At 44.6% G+C, this 21,488-nt stretch overlaps 1 protein-coding gene across 14 annotated transcripts in view; it reads left to right on the forward strand.

Annotated features, from left to right (window-relative positions):
* The window catches only part of Itpr1 (inositol 1,4,5-trisphosphate receptor type 1), a 292,664-nt gene that overhangs the window by 143,589 nt on the left and 127,587 nt on the right, over positions 1-21,488 (forward strand). For 8 of the 14 annotated variants that reach the window (XM_048356179.1, XM_048356178.1, XM_048356180.1 and 5 more), the window contains 14 exons: positions 580-831; positions 1,268-1,409; positions 2,114-2,294; positions 3,272-3,459; positions 5,466-5,604; positions 6,636-6,690; positions 7,872-8,037; positions 8,134-8,304; positions 8,908-8,973; positions 9,892-10,029; positions 12,370-12,495; positions 14,553-14,753; positions 16,773-17,024; positions 18,876-19,001. In XM_048356179.1, the coding sequence (XP_048212136.1) occupies positions 580-831; positions 1,268-1,409; positions 2,114-2,294; positions 3,272-3,459; positions 5,466-5,604; positions 6,636-6,690; positions 7,872-8,037; positions 8,134-8,304; positions 8,908-8,973; positions 9,892-10,029; positions 12,370-12,495; positions 14,553-14,753; positions 16,773-17,024; positions 18,876-19,001 (2,203 nt within the window). The remainder of the gene's footprint in view (positions 1-579; positions 832-1,267; positions 1,410-2,113; positions 2,295-3,271; positions 3,460-5,465; positions 5,605-6,635; positions 6,691-7,871; positions 8,038-8,133; positions 8,305-8,907; positions 8,974-9,891; positions 10,030-12,369; positions 12,496-14,552; positions 14,754-16,772; positions 17,025-18,875; positions 19,002-21,488) is intronic. The other 6 variants (XM_048356181.1, XM_048356188.1, XM_048356191.1 and 3 more) reach the window with 1 other exon arrangement.

A 21,488-nucleotide genomic window follows, 5' to 3' on the forward strand; every position in this document is an offset into this window, starting at 1 on the left:
AAATAAATACAAGTTTGCAGCCAAACCATCTTACCTTCTGTATTTCAGACTCTTCTCTTATATTCCTGCAGATGGGGTTCATCATTTCAGTTTCCTTGTGTGTTTCTGTTTGTCCCAAATATATCCAATCATAAAGCATATATACTATATTTTATATCCTTAAATCTTTATGTAAATATTACCCTACACCCTTTAAAGTACAATTTAAAAGGCACAGCCGAAGCGATAGAACTAGACAGCCACATAAGGCCTAACAGTTTTCCTTCCTGTTTATTTTGGATTAAACAAGGGGAAATGGAGTAGAGAAAGGGCATAATTGCTCTAAGACAGCTGGACAGACATTGACTATTATCTGTGGGCCTTTCTCTACAGCAGAGCACAAATGTTCCCTCCGTCCCTGTTTCCATCTTTGTAGTACAAAAGCTCAAATAAATTATACAAGAGTTACTGCTGTGTAGATTTAGATGACCAAGCCTCACTCCTGGAAAGCCGGTGCCGGCCGCCCGGCCATGCAGTGTCAGTACAGCCTGAAGGATTTCTGGAGCGGGAGCCTCTTTACAGTTGCTTTTCCTTTCCCAGGTATCAGCTGAACCTCTTTGCAAGGATGTGTCTGGACCGCCAGTACCTGGCCATCAATGAAATATCAGGCCAGCTGGATGTCGATCTCATTCTTCGCTGCATGTCCGATGAGAACCTCCCCTACGACCTGAGGGCTTCCTTCTGCCGCCTCATGCTTCATATGCACGTGGACCGAGACCCCCAGGAGCAGGTCACCCCTGTGAAATACGCCCGCCTCTGGTCAGAGATCCCCTCGGAGATCGCCATTGATGAGTAAGCCCGCTCCTCCTCGTCACGATCTCGGGACACATGAAAATGCTGTCCACTGCGGTAGATAAACCGTCCATGGTCTTGTGAGATCACAGAGGAATGATAAAGCTATTCTTTAAGCTTAAAATTACATGGTTGGCAAGTATTATTTCATTCCTCAGGAAGCTAAGAGGTGGCATCCTTGCTTGTTTTTGTTCTTACACAACTATTTCAGTTTTTTCTTCTGAAAAATGATCTCTCTGCTAGTAGGAGGCAAAGGACAGGAAGTTTTAAAAAGAAGATAAAAGACTGAACTATGTATGTGATGGTGTGTGTTAGGGAAGGAAAGCGAAGTAGGGTCCAGCTCTGGCGCTGACCACATCTGAGGCTTGGTGGCCTTGACACAGCCTCACTGAGAAGAGCCTGATGGCGTGTTGCCTTGTCTCTCCTTCCCTTCCAGCTACGACAGCAGCGGGGCATCCAAAGATGAGATCAAGGAGAGGTTTGCGCAGACCATGGAGTTTGTGGAGGAGTATCTGAGAGACGTGGTTTGTCAGAGGTTCCCTTTTTCCGATAAGGAGAAAAATAAGCTTACATTCGAGGTAACCCGTGAGGATAGGTCTGTGTGTTTTGTCTGCTTTCCCATGGTCATTTTTCTGTGGGGTTAAGAGAAAGTATTTTGGTGGGTAGGTTTTATCAGGATGCTGTAGTTTTATAATGAGCGAAGAACTGAGCTCAGTTTTGTTCCAAAATAAAATAGCACTGATACCAGACACTTGGCTTAGGAGCAGTTACACTCATAAAAGGAAATATACAGGGCAGACTGAATCATGGGAAATGATAAAATATTATGTATGCTCTGTATTAAAAATGACGGATGAGAAACAGATTGTGCTTGGGAGCTGCCACAGATGAATCATTTGAGGACTGTCAGTCCTTACAACCTTTGCATTACATGCCTCCTTTTAGGAATTACTTTCCTGAGGATTGTGGTGTTGTTTATCTGTGCCCTTGTTGGGTATTATTGGGGTCACCCAGTATTCTCTGTGGCAAGCTGTGCCTGCTAAATGATTAGGTCAAGTTCATATTAACTGGTCACAAGAGCAGACGGTAGCTTTGTTGGCTTTTGTGTCATATTTTTTTCCTCCCATGACACAAAATGGAATGTTATCAGAAATGGCAAGCTGCATATATGCCTTCTCTTCCTGTATGGGAAGCCATCATCTGTTTGATTATCCCGTCACTGTCAAGTCTGACAGGGGAATGCAGTTGACTTAATACCATTTTTCTTTGTAAAACAAAACAGGTTGTGAACTTAGCCAGGAATCTCATATACTTTGGTTTCTACAACTTCTCTGACCTTCTGAGGTTAACCAAGATCCTCCTGGCCATATTAGACTGTGTGCATGTGACAACCATCTTCCCCATTACCAAGATTGTGAAAGGAGAAGAGAATAAAGGTAACAATGATGAGGAGAAGCTGAAGAGTGAGTATCTGGTGCCGCTACTGAGAGACACCTTCCCAGCCTTTCTCGTTAACTCTTGTGTCCTGTTTCTCATGTGATGTCCTCCCTTGTCCTTGTCTTTTCTTCCCACCTCTTCATTATCAGTGCACCAGACAGGAAGAAAAGCTGAATGCACTGCTCCATAGACTTGCAACACCCATGACATAGCATCCGTGATCATTCGCTGTCTTTGCTTTGCCTCTGTCTGTGTGTCTGCCTGTATATTTTTGTTGAATCATTTGAAAGTTAGCTAATAGTTCGAATGTTGATCTCTTAAAAAATGTCATTGTTTTTGATGTTGCTAAGACTGTAATTGTTAATGTTCTTATATGGTGAAGTAAGACACAGGCTTATATCTTGGTATCTGGTTCTACTTTGTGAGAGGAAAATTCACCTTTATATGCTTATTTTAGAGTCAGAGTAGTATGCACCTAGTAGATAGGTATCTGTTGTTCTTTAACTTGTTTTATGCAGCTATAGTAGATGAAAATGGTATTTTCTCATCCCTCACTATTTGCTAAGTCCTGTGCTATGCCAATCTGTGTATACTATGCCAATTAATCCAGTCATAGGGATGCTTGCATGTGAAGAAGCTGAGCCTTGGAGCTAATTTAGCATACCTAAGATCAAGCAGTTTTTGATAGCAGTACCCAGATTTGTGCCTTATCCACCCTTACGATCTTTATTCTTGTGCACAATATCAAGCAATGATTTGGTAATCACTAAATTTTAGCAGGTGAGTTAATATACAAAATCGCTCCTTTGGGATTGTCAGAAACGCATATTCTTTCTGCCTCTCTCACAAGTCTTGAAGCCTTAACGGGTGTGACCTTTTGCTGGTTGCTTGGGCTCTGTATCAGAATGGGAAGATGTTAAACTTGCCTGACCCCATGCCCCTAACTAGACGCTCGGGGCACTCTCCAGAGGCTCTGACCCGTGTCTGTGCTGGGCCCCTCCAGGCAGCAATGTGATGAGGTCTATTCACGGAGTTGGCGAGCTGATGACTCAGGTGGTGCTCCGGGGAGGAGGCTTTTTGCCTATGACCCCCATGGCCGCTGCCCCTGAGGGCAATGTGAAGCAGGCGGAGCCTGAGAAGGAGGACATCATGGTCATGGACACCAAGTTGAAGATCATTGAAATCCTCCAGGTAAGGGGGGGGGGGGGCCGCAGGGCAGGCTGGGCATGCGCACACCACACTGTCCATATCCCCCTCCTTCTGCTCCGATGGAGCGCGGAGCTTTGAAGACAGTTGCAGCAAGGATTTTGGCTCATCCCTTCATATCATTTATGAACTGACCTATCTGAATCCTTTTACTGTCACCTCCTATGCCTCCCTAAGGAGGCCTTGTACCTTCTGCCACGCCAGAGCTTCCTGTAGTTGCCTGCACCTTGCTGTCATCATTGCTTTGAATTCACTCACTGTGCTTGCTATCCAGGGAGCTGAATTCCATGTGTGTTGTTTGTAACTCAGTTCAGGACTCCATTGGCTTCGCAAAGTCTCCCTCCCTCCCCCCCTTTCCATCTTCCCCTTCCTCCCCTGCACCCTTCCTCCCTTCTTCCCTTCCTTTTTCATTCATTAAATGCTTACTGAGGTCAGGCGGTCACAAGTCCCTTTAAGCCCTGGGGAGCCAGCAATGGACAAAGTATAAGTTCCTGCTCTTAAAGACTTGTAGGCATCTGCAGCAAATGTTTTGAGAAGCCAGTGCTAAGAGATGTTAAAATAGTGTCAGAATGGTTCAGAGGCAACTGGGGACAGGGAGGCAGAGATAATGCTTGCGGGAGAGTCGGTCAGCAAAGGCCTTTTGTATAGGGGGATATGATCAGAGACTTAAATGAATAAGGAGCTGGCTGTGTTGATTTCCAGAAGAGTCTCAAGATAGAGGGAACAATAAATGCAGAGTTAGATTTGGGGGCAAGGTTGGGGATAGTGTGGGTTCAAAGAGAATGGGAGAAAATGAACACTTTTGCACATTAGACCACTTAAGCAGAAATCATTGCACAAAACCTACAATGTAGCATGACTAACCAGGAATCATTCCACTAAGAGGCAAAGAACTTGGTTGAGGAATAAATCACCTACATGGAGCACAAGGAGAAGAGCACCATCTAGTGGAGACCTTGCCCATAGACTGGAGCTCCCCACCGAACACAAGAACTTGACTGTCTTAGGTTTATTTTCTATCCTACTTGAAGTTTTTCCTCTTTACACAATTGCTCCTATTTGCCCTGAAAAATTGCTATACCCTCACAAAGACAAATGGTAAAAATGGCTCTCTACCCATCTTCCCACTTCGTTATGCATCATTACAGCCAGTTCACCCAAAAGAGCTTGTAAGCATTCACTGCTGCCTGCATTCTCCGACTCCTTTAACCCTTTCAAGTTGACGTCTCTATGTAGCCATTACCATTCTGCATAATAATGATTTGGAGGCTTTGGGAAGAAACCAAAGAATCAGTAGTCAGTTGAGGGCAGGTCAGCCATCTGCTCCAGTCTGGAAGAAGTGAACCCCAGGACTGGGGAAGGTTGCTGAGAGGGCTCGAGAGGCAGAGAGAGAAAGGAAGGAAGAAAGAAAGGAATGCCAGTGAAGTCCTTAAATGGTGCCATCTGGTTGATTGTCTGGTGGGGAAAGTGACTCTGTTGGAGTATGGAAGGAAGGAACCAGAAGCCCAAAGGGTTGTGCCTGAATCAGAGCAGACGGCAAGAACTATATTGAAAACATAAACGAAGCTCATTCACTGTAGTAAACAAAATGTCTCTGTCAGGTCTAAATTTAAAGCAGTAAACTTCATGACTTGAGCCAACGTGTGTTGAGTGCATGCAGGCATTTAATCCTGGCTTAAATGAAGTTTGATTTCCTAAGAGGATGGAGCAGAGAGTGAGTGATGCCATCTTCCCATTGTTAAATTAATTGCCACAATGCTGAAGTTGACACTAGCGTTGAAGGTGCTGTGGGCCGACTTGCTAGGCCCCCACGGAAGTCTGCTGGCATTAAAATGACTGTTGAAATCTAAGCCAAATATTTGGCCCCGTTGGTGCTTAATGTAATTGAGGCAGTCGATACCAGGCCTTGTCAGAGTGCAGTGGCTTGGCACAGTGTTAAAGGTGGTATGTTAATGTAACCAATCTGTTTCCATCTCCACTTGAATCTTCAGTTTATTTTGAATGTGAGGTTGGATTATAGGATCTCCTGCCTCCTGTGTATATTTAAGCGGGAGTTTGATGAAAGCAATTCCCAGACTTCAGAAACATCCTCCGGAAATAGCAGCCAAGAAGGGCCCAGTTGTGTACCAGGTTAGTGAATGCAGAATGGAATTGCAGTCATGGAGTGGGGCCTGGTTATAAAGAAAACGGGGCACCCGAATAGCCTTCCAGGGGTGGGAAGCGTCTGGCCGCCTGTGAGCCTTCTGTGACCTGCAAAATCATTTGATACGTGACAGGAGAGACACCTAAGCTCCTCATTGGCTGCCCACTGCCCACCTACCTGTATTGATAATTCTGCATGGTTCCTAATTAGGCTATAAATTCCCAATGGCCCTTGGCAGGAAACAAGGTTCTCCACCCCAAAATGGTAAAAGTTGAACATGTTTTGAGGATTCCTGTATTTTTTTATTTTAATTTTTTTAGTGTTATTATAAAGGTAATGACAGAGGGGTTACAGTTACTTAAGTAATGAGTTCATTTCTTTTGGGGCAGTGTCACCCTTTTCCTCACTCCTAGTTTTTCTCTCAAGTCCCCACCCACAAATTGTATAGATCATTTTCAACATAGTGTCTAGTGAGGACCGCTGCTAGGTTACTATATTTTAAAGACAGGATTCTGTGACTTTGGGCAGGGGAAGATTGGGACCATTGCAGCTGGCTTCCTGGAGAGAGCTTACTTCCTCATGTCTCAGATACCCAAACAGCTGAAGTGTCTAGTATTGGGGTTACCCACAAACTCCCTAAGAAAACAAGCACAATGACAGAAACTCTCCCAAGAAACCCTGTCATCCGGGAGCAGCTTTTATTCATGCTGAAAGTTGCTTCCTTCCTATAAAACAGTGGAGAAGGGGAAGAGAAAGGGCAGTGGTTGAAGTCGTCCCTCTACAGAGCCCCATCTTCCTTGCAATGAAGTCATCATTGTCTTTTGGGAGGAGAAAAATGGCGGGAGGCTGGGACATTGGACTGTGTCACCTGGTTGTCCAGCCCTGGAGTCTTGCCATGTGTGGTTCTGGCGGACTTGGGGTTAGCCCAGCAGCTTCACGCTGTCGAGCTTTGTAGCGCGTTCACCGCAGCTTGTTTTCAGACTTCATTGTATTAAAGCTATGTTCTCTCACTTTTCAGGTGCTCTTGACTTTGAACACATTGAAGAGCAAGCAGAAGGCATCTTTGGAGGGAGGAAAGTTTACTTTCAGTCACTGTTTTGTAAGGGGTTCTGTGATGGAGGAAGTGGCTCTTCTAGAACCTTCAAGGCTGCTCCTTGACCTTATTAGCAACTATTCAGCTTGGGGGCTCAGGTTGTGTGACTGCCGTCTTTGGAGCTATTAGCACTGTGGGCTTATCTTCAATGGCTAAATGTGTTGAGTGTGTGTATATATTTCCTGTCCAGGATGGGGAAAGTTTAAGGACATGTCCCAGGGTGCCCACATTTCAAATTTATTTTTGAAGTAGTGAGGGACTAGGGACAAAAGAAAGAAATGGGGAGCAGGAGGCAAACAGCAGATAAATATCTTACCCTTTTTTCCTAATGGGCTGTGGGTTATCCTTTATCCCTAAGCTCTTTACCAGCTATGCAAAGAGGAAAATGCAGTCTTTTTTGTTGCTGTTTGTCATTCCTAATGGGGAACCCCTCTCTAAAATGTCACATTCCCAACTTGAACTTAAAACATTATTATTATTACTGTTATTGTGAACTCATGTACCTATAAGCATAAAACATGGTATGACCACTCTAGACTATAGTGCATATAATTAATGTGCTTGCATCACTTATTGTTGAATAGCACCCTTTAGCCAAAAAAACTAAAAACAAACCAACCTGAGGCAGTAAGCATTTGATCGCCTCTCACACTTCTCAGGGCTAAGCCAGACGGCTCTTCATGTATAATGAGGTCATTCCTGGAGTTCGCATATCCAAGTTGCTTTACTCCTCTTTCTGGCGCCTTTGTAGGATGTTTCCAAGGCTTGGATCTCACTACCCCTTACCCTCTGCCCTCATAGATAGCTTAGCTTCATTATAGCATAGTGACTTGTTCCTAGAGCAGGTGTTCCAAAATGACAAGCCACAAGGGTGCGAGCAGTAGTTATGCCCCTGCTTGCGTCGTTTGCTAAAGTGCTGTTGGTCAAAGCAGTTCTTTGTGAGGATGGGAATGATGCAAAAGCCCAATTTGCCGGGGGACCACTAATGTTAACAGTGCATGTCAGTGCTTAATATAAAACATGCGATATTTGAATTTGTAGTTTTGTGGAGTGTGTGTGTGTGTGTGTGTGTGTGTGTGTGTGTGTGTGTGAGTGAATGAATGAGACATCTGTGGACCACAGGGTTCATTTGTCCCCTCCCCCTCCCCTGTGTTCCTGCAGTGAGGAGAACACCCCTCTGGACTTGGATGATCATGGTGGTAGAACCTTCCTCCGCGTCCTCCTGCACTTGACGATGCATGACTACCCGCCCCTGGTGTCGGGGGCCCTGCAGCTCCTCTTTCGGCACTTCAGTCAGAGGCAGGAGGTCCTCCAGGCCTTCAAGCAGGTAGGTCACGTGATAGACACGTTCGTGAAGCTGCTCTTCCCACCTAATGGGTGACACTCGGTAAAGACCCACAGCTAACGGATGGTGTTCTTTAAGGTCCAACTGCTGGTGACTAGCCAGGACGTGGACAACTACAAACAAATCAAACAGGACCTGGATCAGCTGCGGTCCATTGTGGAGAAGTCCGAGCTCTGGGTGTACAAAGGCCAGGGCCCCGACGAGCCCATGGAGGGCGCCTCGGGTGAAAACGAGCACAAGAAAGCTGAGGTGAGCGAAACACGAGTGAGGCTGCCCTGGTGGGTGGATAGGTGTCTCAAAACAAGCTTCCTTTTCAATTTTAGTTATCATAAGTGCAGGTTATAGGATAGGCGCTCTCTCTCTCTCTCGCTCTCTCGCTCTCTTTCTTTTTTTTCCTCAAGAGACTGCTTATGACATCATGAGGGAGATAGCTCTTCTCATTGGAGATTAAACCAATTTAAAGTCTAGCCCTGGGCTGGGATGTAGCTCAGTGGCAAAGCAACCTCCTGGGTTTGATCCCCAGTACCAAAAAACAAACGACAAAAAAAAAAAAAATTCTAGCCCTGTTTCTGGGCTTCCCTGGGCCACGTAGAAGAGAGCTGGCTGTGGAGTGAATGAGCTCCAGGTTTCCTCGCTCATCCGCCAGGAGATGTTCTCTGGCGATGCCTTGCCCGGCGTGCTCTCCCAGGGGAAATGAGTGTAAGCGGATGTCCTGGTGTAAGTAGTGTTTTCCAGCACAGCAGCTGGGAACCTGTGCAGAACTCCCATTCTTCCAGGGTGCTGCTCACTGAAGCAACCTGGCAGTAGGCCAAGTATTGTCCAAATCACAGCTGTGTCCATTTTGGTCCCTAGGAGGGGAATAACAAGTCACAGAAGCATGAAAGCACCAGCAGCTACAACTATAGAGTGGTAAAAGAGGTAAGTCTCACCTCACCAACTACCTTCTTATTGATTCTCTTAAGGAGCTTTTGTTTGAGGTAATCAAGTTAAGAACACAAACAATTTAGCGCTTTTCTTCATGTAAAAGTGAACAGGGAGGAAGTGGAGCTCATAGTTTGAGTGGGACATGGGTTCTTATATTGCTCCTAGTATAAAACCCAGCTGTGCTACACTTCCTCCCCTTTGCAGATGCAGCCTTTTTTATAGGTGCCCCATGTTTCTAAAGCTTTATAGTAGAATGAAGGATTAGCAGGTGCAATTGCCAAGGGTTTTGTCTCTGTGCTTGGCTTTAGAAATCTTCGCAAAGGTAGTTTGAAGATGTGCAGTAGGAACTTCATGTTTTTGTGTTTTTACCTTACAGCAAGGCTATCTACATGTGTTAGTATTGATGGCAGCGTGCACGTGTGTGCGCACGCACGTGTGTGTGTGTATGTGTGTGTGCGCTAGTACTGGCACTGGTGCTTGAACTCAGGGCCTGGGTGCTGTCCCTTAGTTTTTCCAGTTTAGATTGGCACTTTACCATTTGAACTACAGCCCCACTTCTGGCTTTTTGGGGGGGTAGTTAATTGGAGATAAAGACTCTCTCGGACTTTTCTTCCCAGGCTGACTTCAAACCATAATCCTCAGATCTCAGCTTCCTGAGTAGCATTACTGTTGTGCGTTCCTGGTGTCCAGCTCAGCTCCTTTGATTTTAAGTCATCTGTGGGCCTCCCCCACTTGCAAAGCATGATGCACGGCTTATTCTGCAGGATGGATTTGATTTCACGCATCCAAGAGCCGTTCTGCATACTGGAGGAGTTGTCTTGTTTTAGGTCTTTCATGCCTTGTGATCCTTACCCTACAATCTCTTTCTGACTATTTAGTTCCTAATTTTCTGAGGTCAATTTCTTCCCCCAGATTCTGATTCGACTTAGCAAACTCTGCGTCCAAGAGAGCGCCTCGGTGAGGAAGAGCAGGAAGCAGCAGCAGCGACTGCTCCGGAACATGGGCGCGCACGCGGTGGTGCTGGAGCTGCTGCAGATCCCCTACGAGAAGGTGTGCCATGCTCTCCCCCCGCCCCCAGGGGTCCAGGGGTCAAAGCCCATGCCTGCCATGCTTGCTTAGTTACCGAGGGTGAAGGCATACAGCGGATCTAACTGTTGTAACCATAAAGCAATTCAATTAATGTGTGTGAAATTTAAGGATTCTCCAAAGCAAGAGAAATCCATTTTTCCTTCCTCACTCCCAAGCTTCCCATCAAAGACAGCTTGGTCTGCATCACAGGTCAGAGCTGTACCTGCAAAGACCGGTGCTTCCTTCGCAGCCTTCCACAGCAAGCTAAGAACTACACGTTACTCAGTGCATCTGCGAACGTGGATTGTGCCCTCTGGAGGGCCTCACAAGGGCACTGAGGCCGGGGCATTTGAGCCTGCCGGGCAACCCTGTGCTTACGGCCTCTTTTTGGTGCTGCTAGGAGTTACATTTGCCTCCTGTGTTTCATGCTGGCATCTGTGGTTGGTGGTGAAAGTTGTATTTAGGGGAGCAGGGGATCTACTTGGGCATCTGTGTCAACTGACAAAGCCTGGTGAAATCGTGCAAATCAAGCTGCAAAACCCAGCAAGGGTTCATGCTCTGCCACTTGACAGATGAGGAAACTGAGGCCAGTGCAGGCTTGGAGTCCATGGGCTTTAGCCCCGGGTATGTGGAAGTCACCAGGGACAGCCAGAGAGGCATTTCCTGAAGAAGCTCACTCATGGCTGGATGGTGCTCACCTTTTCCCCTTAGCTCATATCATCCCACAGACTTGCGGCCAAGCAGTTGAGATGGTAATATTACCGTCAATGGAGAAAACATGACTAGGGTGATTGGTGACATAGCTAGAGATAATGGGGCCCACTCTGCTCCATGGTGGATTTGGGGCCTGCTGCCTTTTATCTCAGGAGTTCCTTCCTCCTCAATCATGGGGTACGTGTGAATCAAGCGAGTCAGGTCTTTTGGATACCCACAGGAGAGAACAAGCTTGACCCTGCTAATAGGTCGGGCCCGTAGCCAAGTTACAATTAATGTGGTGTGCAGGTCACCCAAACTTTTGCACTAAGTTGTCCTTCCTCTTACATGTAGAGTATGAGGAGATACTTGCTGACCATACCTTGGTCTTGTTCTGTCATCAGTTTTCTGGCTGAGCAGTGTGAACGTACCTGCAACCAGGTTGGGTCGTGATGGATAGTTCAAGGCCAGGACACGATGTGTGTGTGCATGCATGTGCATATGCACAGAGGCTGGCGCATTATAAACATGGGCTACGTCCAGTCTACTGCGTGCTTTTATCCAGCTCAGAATGGCTGTTAAATTTGGAAATAGTTACATTAGAACCTGAAGAATGTATTTGTTTTCGTTTCTTGATACATACCAAGCCTGAAATACTTAGTATCTTGCCCTGTAAAAAGTTGACTGTGTTCAGTCTAGACCAGAGCCAGTAGCTTACCTTTCCTGAGTACGCATTGTCTCATTCCATTTTCCTCACTTAGCTGGCATAGCAGTCGTGTACAACGTGTGCTTTGTCATCCCCGTGTACAGATGGGCAAGTGCATGGTTCTTCCCGGTTGCACAGCTAGGAAGTTATCCATGTGGGAGGAGAGTGGGTCTCAGGACCTATGGCTCCTCACTGCTTCTTTCTTCACTGCCCCTTTGCTGCACGTGGGTGAGGCTATGGACTGAGCTGTCTTAGGAGGACTGTTGGGAGCCGCGAGGACCATGCAGGACTATCTGCATTCCAGGCGTTCTTATTCTGTCTTTCCTATCTTAAATGCTGGCATATTTAGAATTGGGCAAAGTGGTCATAGGTTTTATACTGTTGCCTTATGACAGCATGTTTAACTCTTTACAAATACTGAAAGATTTAATATATGAAATGCTTTTAAACTCTGTAACAAATATCCCACAGTTTCATGTGTGGAGTACCTGGGCAGGTGTTACAACCATCTTGTTGATAGGAAAACTAAATCTCCGGTTTAATTATGTGCCTGAGGAGACAAGGAAAGGAGATAGCAGGTGCACTTGCTTTGGTTCACAATCTAAGGACTTTTCCAGTCTACCCCATCACCTGCTGCTGGATGTTAACATACTAGTCAGATGGGGTGCCTGAGGTGAGCCTGGGAACTGGGGGACGAGGCCTTGCCACCAGGTAGGAGGAGGGCTCTGCTCTGCTCTGCTCTGCTGTCAGCGTGTCTGCATGTGTCAGCGATTGCTGGACAGTGCATTCCAGCACCTGTCTGTGCACATGGCATCCCCGGGACCCACTGCCCGGATCCCACCTCCCTCTCGCCATTGACGTGGAGCAGGAGCTTGTGTCCTGGCCTGGCGATCAGTGCTTTTCATCTCTGTCCTCCCACACAGGCCGAAGATACCAAGATGCAGGAGATAATGAGGCTGGCTCATGAGTTTTTACAGAATTTCTGCGCAGGCAACCAGCAGAACCAGGCTTTGCTGCATAAACACATCAACCTGTTTCTCAACCCAGGGGTAAGACAAAGTGTGTTGGTGAGGAATGGCATGTTCTGCTGCTGCCCAGGAGCCTTCTGGGATTTGTCATAGTACAGCCCAATCCGAAGGGAACATTGAGACAGGCTATCAGGAGGTCGAAAGTACTCCTCACCTTTGGGGTACGGAGTGGGGGCTGGGGAGGAAAGAGCACAATGATGGGCAAAATAAGATAACATTTCTTTTTCTTTTCCTAATAGCATCCTGTATTGTACCAAGGAAAGCAAAAGAGAAGTGCTAAGTCTCATCACCTAACCAAGTGCATAATATATACACATATCTATATTACATTTTAATTTGTTAAGTATGCATCCAAATATATTAAGGATATATTACACATCTGAGCAAAATAGCCCCACTTTAGACATTATATTTGAGTTTGCTTTTTTCATTTAGCATGTTATTGGCAGTCTTTGCAAATCAGAAATAGATCATTTTTTCTTATTCTTTATGATGCCTAAGTGGCAATCCATAAAGTGGCTATGACTTAAAAAAAAAAATCCCCATACGAGTACCCAATGTTTCGTTTGGAGGTTTTGAAAATAATAACAGCAGAGTACAACTTTATACATGCATACATGCACACTCATTAGTGATGCTTTCTAGAAAAAGGACTGCTGGCTAGTGGGGTAATACCACATCTTTGTTGTAATTTTTTAATTATATTTTTATTACTTTTAGTTGTACCCAAGGGTTACCATTTCAGTATGTCTGTTTATGAGTATGATGCATCTTGGCAAGAAAAAAAAAATAAAGGTTGAAGTCCCTATCCCCACCAAACAGGAAAACTCAATAGCCTCAAAAACTCTGATTAAAAAGTAAAAAATATAGTTCCTGAAACATAGGAATATCCTTATGACAATGTAATAAACACACTATGTAAACAGCCCTACTTTTAAAGGAAAACACAGTGAGTTGGGGCTTGTTAAAATTAACTTTGATGTCACCACTAAGAGCACCCAGAGGCAAGCCAGAGATGAGACATTTTGCATTGAATGTGTTCATAAATAACTCAATTTCCAATGTATGTATAACAAGTTTTAAAAATTCAGCAACAAGGGCTGGGAAGATGGCCTAGTGGTAAAGTGCTCGCCTCGTATATGTGAATCCCTGGGTTTGATTCCTCAGCACCATATATATAGAAAAACGCCAGAAGTGTCGCTGTGGCTCAAGTGGTAGAGCACTAGCCTTGAGCAAAAGGAAGCCAGGGACAGTGCTCAGGCCCTGAGTTCAAGCCCCAGGACTGGAAAAAAAACAAACAAAATCAGTAACAAAAAGACAACCCACTTGTACAAATGGACAACCACAATCTTAGACACTCCTTCATAGAGAATATCCACATGGTTAGTACAGGTGACAGGGCAGGACACATGGTCAGCCATGAACCGAATGCAACGTCTTACATGTACATGATAAATTCTGGCTAAAATTTAAAAGACTCACAGTAACAAGCACTAGCAAGGATATAGAATTGTAGCTGTATGAAGATGTAGGCTAACATTTCAAAAGCTGTTCGGCAGTACCTCCTAAAGCCTGGCATACTTACATGCATACTTACCCCCCCCCCATTCCATTCTTTCTAAATCCAATATACACAAATGTGTATATTGTTGACCAGAAGATACAGACAGAAAGTTCAGAGCAGTGCTATTGGTAACATTGTAAAATGAATACCATTGCCAGGTGTAAAAGTGGGTCCTCCCCCAGGTTTCCATCAGCAGTGGAACAAAACATACTGACAGGGCCAGTGCCTGGGGCTCAAGGACAGGCCAAAGGGATCTGTGGTTACAGTGAAACAGTGGTGTGGAATATGTTTGCTTATCTGGGTGCTGAGGTTCCCTTTGTCCTTTGAGCTGAGTGTTTGTTTACTAAAACAGAAGATAGTAAAAAAGTGAGAGTGCAGCCTGATCTCATGTGACTCTGTGCGTGTGTGCGCGCGTATGTGTGTGTGTGTGTTCAGCGGGGCCTTCTTTTCCTCCTGATCTGCCCCAGCCCCGTGTTGAGCGTCCCCCTCTGCTCTTGCCCTTGTGTGGTCCCAGATCCTGGAGGCCGTGACAATGCAGCACATCTTCATGAACAACTTCCAGCTTTGCAGCGAGATCAACGAGCGCGTGGTGCAGCACTTCGTCCACTGCATAGAGACCCACGGGCGAAACGTCCAGTACATCAAGTTCCTGCAGACGATCGTCAAGGCGGAAGGGAAGTTCATTAAGAAGTGCCAAGACATGGTCATGGCTGAGGTGACCCTTCCATCTTTTTCAACCTCCACCTGGGCTTCTGTGGGAATTTAAAAATTACTTAATCTTCTCAGTAGGAAGGGGCGCCCTTTGCCATATGGAGGAGCAGAATGCAATTGTGTCCATAACTTCCTGCTTGTGGGCTTAGGCAGGAGGCTGATCTGATTTCTTGAGCAATCAATCTTATAAGGAAGCTTGCTTTGGAGTCTTCTCAAAGGGAAAAAGGAAGGGAAGCAGTGTACCAAAACAGACTGGATGGAGATTAGGACAGGGCTCCTCCTTGTGAACAGGGACTTCTTTAATTGTTCACTATATTAGCTAGCTAAGTTGTACTTGTCGATTCAACATGGTTTTATTTGGTCCATTTTGGATCCTGGTGGATTTTGTCTTTGATCAGAAAGGCCCACCCTGCCGATCACAGCAGAATGGCTTCCACACATATTCAGTCATTCTGTCCTTTCACAAATCTCGAGTAGCCTTGCAGTACTTGGATTTATAACCCCACTTACCAGTGTGGTTCCAGCGGTAGTCATGCAGGGTGACTTTGAGTCAGTCCCACCTGGGATATGCACATTTGTGGTCCTGCTTTACTGGCTCCTATCATTGAACATCTCGAGCCCTCGGTGAAGCATTTCTGCAAATGAGTATTCAGCAGAATCAGTGTGCATTAAATGACATAACGAAGGTGAGAATAGCTTATATCCTGGATAACTGTTCTAAATGATTTGTATGTAAAGTCATTTATTTATTCTGCACAACAGCACTCAGAGTCAGAGGTTGTGTTTGTCCACATTTTTATTTATGGAGAAACTGAGATACAATGAGTTTGGATCACCTGCTGATAGTGCATTTTTTATATTTGGCATATAATCAGAGCTCAGGCAAGTCAGTTGTTAACTAATAAATAATATTGACCCTGCTTATTTTTACTTCCGTTCCAGCTTTTAAAAAAATCTTTTGTATTTTATGTGGTGCTCAAATCGATATGTATATATATATATATATACACACACATATATATATATATATATTTATTAGAAGCCACTTCCCAGGGGGCAAGTTATGAAAAGAAATGATTTGACTTTTTTTTGTGGCCAGTAGTAGGGCTTGAACTCAGGTCCTGGGTGCTGTTCCTGAGCTGTTGTGCTCAAGGCTAGCGCTGTACCACTTGAGCCACAGAGCCACTTCCAGGACTTTTTTTGTAGCTAATTGGAGACAAGAGTCTCAAGCTTTCCCATGTAGGCTGGCTTCAAACCACAATCCTCACATCTCAGCCTCCTGAGTAGCTAGGATTGTAGGCAAGAGCCACCAGCGCCCAGCTAATGTTTTGACCATTGATGACCATAGAAATAATTTATGATTGGAGAGATACCACATTGGATGGAAAAGGGATGCCTTGTAACACATAACAAAAGGTGGAAATGTAAAATAGAAAAGTCATAGTCTGCTTACTGTGGTTTGGGAATACCGGTGCAAGAACGTGGTCTGGGTGTCCACTTGTTACATTCATGTCTATGTGCAGTTTCTTTTGCTTGATAGGCTTTTAGGACCACCATTACAGTTTTGCATCTGTAGGTTAAAATGATGCTGTGTAGGGCTTTTTGGTCAGTCAGCCCTATGAATGTAATCTAGATGAGTTCAGGAATATAGTAAGATGAGTTCAGGAATATAGTAAGACTGGTTTGGGAAGACAAATGCTAAGGGGCTGGGAATATGGCCTAGTGGCAAGAGTGCTTGCCTCGTATACATGAGGCCCTGGGTTCGATTCCTCAGCACCACATATACAGAAAATGGCCAGAAGTGGCGCTGTGGCTCAAGTAGCAGAGTGCTAGCCTTCAGCAAAAAAGAAGCCAGGGACAGTGCTCAGGCCCTGAGTCCAAGCCCAGGACTGGCCAAAAAAAATAAATAAATAAATAAAAAGACAAATGCCAAGACCCTTATTTCTTTCTGTACATAGCATTATAGAAGACTACCCCTGCTGTGCTAAGTTTGAGATACCAATGGGTCTTGTTCTTCCTGCAGCTGGTCAATTCAGGAGAGGACGTCCTGGTGTTCTACAACGACAGAGCCTCTTTCCAGACCCTCATCCAGATGATGCGGTCTGAGCGGGACCGGATGGATGAGAACAGCCCTCTCATGTACCATATTCACCTGGTGGAGCTCCTGGCTGTGTGCACAGAGGGCAAGAACGTCTACACTGAGATCAAGTGCAACTCGCTGCTCCCGTTGGACGACATCGTCCGTGTGGTTACCCACGAGGACTGCATCCCTGAGGTGAGCCAGCATCCCCAAGGTGAGGGGCACCCCGTGCCTCTGTCTCTGGTGCAGCACATAGGACCCGGGCACCTGCATGGCCCCTTGGGATCGGGAGCCTGCAGCTCACAGGGTAGAGAGAACCCCTGACCCTGGAGCGCTTTCCTAAGCACAGGACACCGGGGCTGTGAGCCTTTCTTTCTACCTCCTGAAAAGCAGGAAGTAAGCCTCAGCCCCTGTGGCATGCATTCAACCTGTGTGCCTTGAATACACACCTCAGAAATAAGTGAAGACTGGGTAGAGATGAGATCTTACTACAGAAATGATGAGTGACCACTGTAAGAAGTTGAGGAGTACAGGTAATCACTAACAAAATCAAATACTTGCGTTAATTCCTCCACCCCTAAAGAATGCCAATTCAATTTTGGTATCACTCCTTCCAGGCTTCCTTTTCCCCTATTAATAGTTAAAGAAATGGATTATATAGTGTATAGATTTTTCCGTGTGTGTGTGTGTAAAGGTGATGTACAGAGGGGTTACAGTTATGTAAGTCCAGTAACGAGTACATTCCTTTTTGAACAGTGTTCTCCCTCCCTCGTTTCCTTGTTTATATTTTAAATGGAAATTATGTAACACAATATGTGTAGGCATATTATATGTATGTACACACATACGCCTGCATGCAGGTATCTATCCACAGGACAGTTGCATCACCCCAGTAAGAATCCACATATGTATGTGGAGTCACTTCCTATTCCCTTCCAACAGTCCCACGAGTCTCTCTGTGCCTCTTTTCGACATTCATTATAAACAGGATCTATAATATTGGCTGGATTCTTCCATTTAGCATACTTTTTCTAAGGCTCATGCATGTTTTAGCTTATAGCAGAACTTCACTTATATTGCCAGGTAATACTCCATTATTTAGATAGACAATGACTTTCATGAATGAACTTTTTGTTTAGCTACATGGGGTCATTTCATAGAGTGGTTTTAGTTTCTGGGTCCTGGATTACCCAATGAGGCAGAGCCTTTTTCCATGTGCTTTTGGATATTTTATATTCCTTTGAGAAGACACTCACGGGGGGTGATAGATATGTAGAAGGTTTTCATTGGTTCAGCCTTGCAGACACCTCTCAGTAATGCCATCTAACTTGTCATGGTACCATCTCCTGAGCAGAATTTTTGTTGCTATTTACTGGTACAAGAGTTTGAATTCAGTGCCCATAATTCTTTGGATGGTATTCCACCACTTGAGCCACAGCTATAGCCTGGACTCTTGGCCTGGCTAGCTTCAAATCTCAGTCCTCCAGATCTCAGCCTACTGAGTAGTTTAGGATTACAAGTGTGCGCTTACTGGTGCTTGACTCATGAACAGAAATTCTTTTTTTTTTTTGGCCAGTCCTGGGCCTTGGACTCAGGGCCTGAGCACTGTCCCTGGCTTCTTCCCGCTCAAGGCTAGCACTCTGCCACTTGAGCCACAGCGCCGCTTCTGGCCGTTTTCTGTATATGTGGTGCTGGGGAATCGAACCTAGGGCCTCGTGTATCCGAGGCAGGCACTCTTGCCACTAGGCTATATCCCCAGCCCCTGAACAGAAATTCTTAAATTTAGTGTCATCAAATGAATCCCTCTCCCATGGTCAGAATTTTTCGTCATTCTTTACCTTCAAGTCATGAAAAATACTTTCTAAAAGCTTTATGATTTTTTTTTTCAAATTTGGGCCATCAGATGACAACAGAAGTAAGAGCTAGTGGGAAAAATGGAATGACCACCTTTGATCTGTGCTCCACACTTTTAATTAAGAGAATGCAGCTAATCCATTCCATATACATTAAGTTGGATTTTCACTAAAGCATGCTTCTGCCTTCCAGGTTAAAATCGCATACATTAACTTCCTGAATCACTGCTATGTGGATACTGAGGTGGAAATGAAGGAGATCTACACCAGTAATCACATGTGGAAATTATTTGAAAATTTCTTGGTGGATATCTGCAGGGTAAGGCTTTCTGATAGTAAAGAAACAGCATTATAAAGTGTGTGTGTGTGTGTGTGTCTCATCCCTATGAACACAATGTAATGTGGATTTAGTGCAACTTGGTGGTTGAGTTGGGCAGTGTAGGTAAAGAGATTCTTCAGAGAATAACTGAGAGATTCCAATTTCATGTTTCAACAAAATACTCTGATATTTAAAATAAAGTAACCTGTGGAAACATGGTATTTTCTGCTTGACGGTGTAATTTCAGGCAAAACACCTTCTAAAACTTATTTTCTGGGCTTTAGGTGTGGGTCAAGCGATAGAGCACGTGCCTACAAATACAAAGCCCTGAGTTTAATCCTCGGAATGACCCCCACCAAAAATAACACCCCCAACTCCACTTTCTTTCTAATTGAAGACTATATAAAATTATGTTCAGCTCTGGTGTTGGTGCTACAGATTATATTGTGTGTGTGTGTACACACACACACACACACATATTTTAAATCTCAAGTCTTTTGACTCGATTTGTTTTAGACTTGTGGTTTGGAATTGGAGGTCTTCTTTGTTTCTTTTTTTAATTTTTTTTCTTATTTATTGTCAGAGTGATGTACAGAGAGGTTACAGTTTCATACATTAGGCATTGGATACATTTCTTGTACTGTTTGTTACCTCCTCCCTCATTCCCCCCTCCTCCCTCCCCCTCTCCCTCTCCCCTCATGAGTTGTTCAGTTGGTTTACAGTTGTTCAGTTGGTTTACAGTTTTGCAAGTATTGCTTTTGTAGTTGTTTGTCTTTTTATCCTGTGTCTCTCGATTTTGGTATTTCCTTTCACTTTCATAGTTCTAATACCAGTATATACAGTTTCCAATGTACTCAGATAAGGTATAGTGATAGTGCAGGTACAACCACTGGAAGGGGATACAAGAGGATCATCATTAATAGAAGCCACAGTTTCACATGGCATGTTGAAAGTAATTACAACAGTGATCTATCACTCATTTCCATAACATGGAGTTCATTTCACTTAGCATTATCTTATGCATTCATAGGGGCTAAACATAGAGCTTCCTGGGGCTGGGGCTATAGCCTAGTGGCAAGAGTGCCTGCCTCGGATACACGAGGCCCTAGGTTCAATTCCCCAGCACCACATATACAGAAAACGGCCAGAAGCGGCACTGTGGCTCAAGTGGCAGAGTGCTAGCCTTGAGCGGGAAGAAGCCAGGGACAGTGCTCAGGCCCTGAGTTCAAGGCCCAGGACTGGCAAAAAACAAAACAAAAAACATAGAGCTTCCCTATGACCCAGTAGCCCCGCCCCACTTTTGGGCATCTACTCAAAAAACCACAAACAACACACTAAAGCCACCAGCACAACAATGTTCATCGCAGCACAATTTGTCATAGCTAAAATATGGAACCAACCCAGATGCCCCTCAGTAGACGAATGGATCAGGAGAATGTGGTACATATACACAATGAAATTTTATGCCTCTATCAGAAAGAATGACATTGCCCCATTCATAAGGAAATGGAAGGACTTGGAAAAAATTATACTAAGTGAAGTGAGTCTCCTTTGTTTCTTAAAATCAGCCTTAGCTGATTAGCTGAATCTCTATAAAGGACTTATTAACACATATCCTCATGGTGTGCCATCCATTTCTATTAGAACTACTAATTTCTTCACTTGTAGCAAAGAAGCAATCATGGTAATATCCAAACAAATGGGTCTAAATCAAGTTTATTCATAAAGGCAGCCACCAGCCCTTACTTATCAAGCCCGCCATTTAATTATTTAGAAATGCTGTAAAACCCTGTGAATGTTTTCTGAAGTTTCCCAGTGTTAAGGTTTAGAAAATGATCATCTATTAATAAAACTTTTTATGCCTCTTTTTTAGTATAAGCAATTTTAAATCTCAATTATAGAGTGAATATGCCTGGTAATCATTTATTATTTAAAACTACAAATGGCTACTCTTTTAAGGGAACAGAATTAAGTAGAGTACAGGGTAAACCTAAGGTGTTCACTCACACAAAACCTACGTAGTTATTGATTCCAAATTATGACCTGCTGTTTTGAACAGTGTGATCTCAGTAAAATTCTTACTGAATGAAGGAGCCAACGCCGAGCCAAGGCTAGAGGCTCTCAGCGTGCTGGCGCGCGCACTTCTCTCTCCTGATTACATGCATTAGGGCCCCGCGGAGTGGATGGGTGGCTTGCTCCTGAGGGCAGTTCTGCTTTTAAGGAACAAATTGAGACACCTGGGGTTACCGCATGCCTCACCTGAGGTCACCGTGCTTCTTACTGCTCTTCTCGGCTCTGGACATGGAGAGGAGTTTTCAGCTCACTGCTTTGTCAAGTCTCTTACCCACCTGGATGTATTATGAATCAACACCATGATACCCACACTGATTTTTATTGTCTTTCTCCATGATGTGGACTTTAGTTTTGCTATGGCTAACTTCTTACAAGGAGAAACATTGATGAGTCTAAATTGAGCGTTCATTTGTT

Source organism: Perognathus longimembris, chromosome 10 (assembly GCF_023159225.1).
Source record: "Perognathus longimembris pacificus isolate PPM17 chromosome 10, ASM2315922v1, whole genome shotgun sequence".
Lineage (NCBI taxonomy): Eukaryota > Metazoa > Chordata > Mammalia > Rodentia > Heteromyidae > Perognathus > Perognathus longimembris.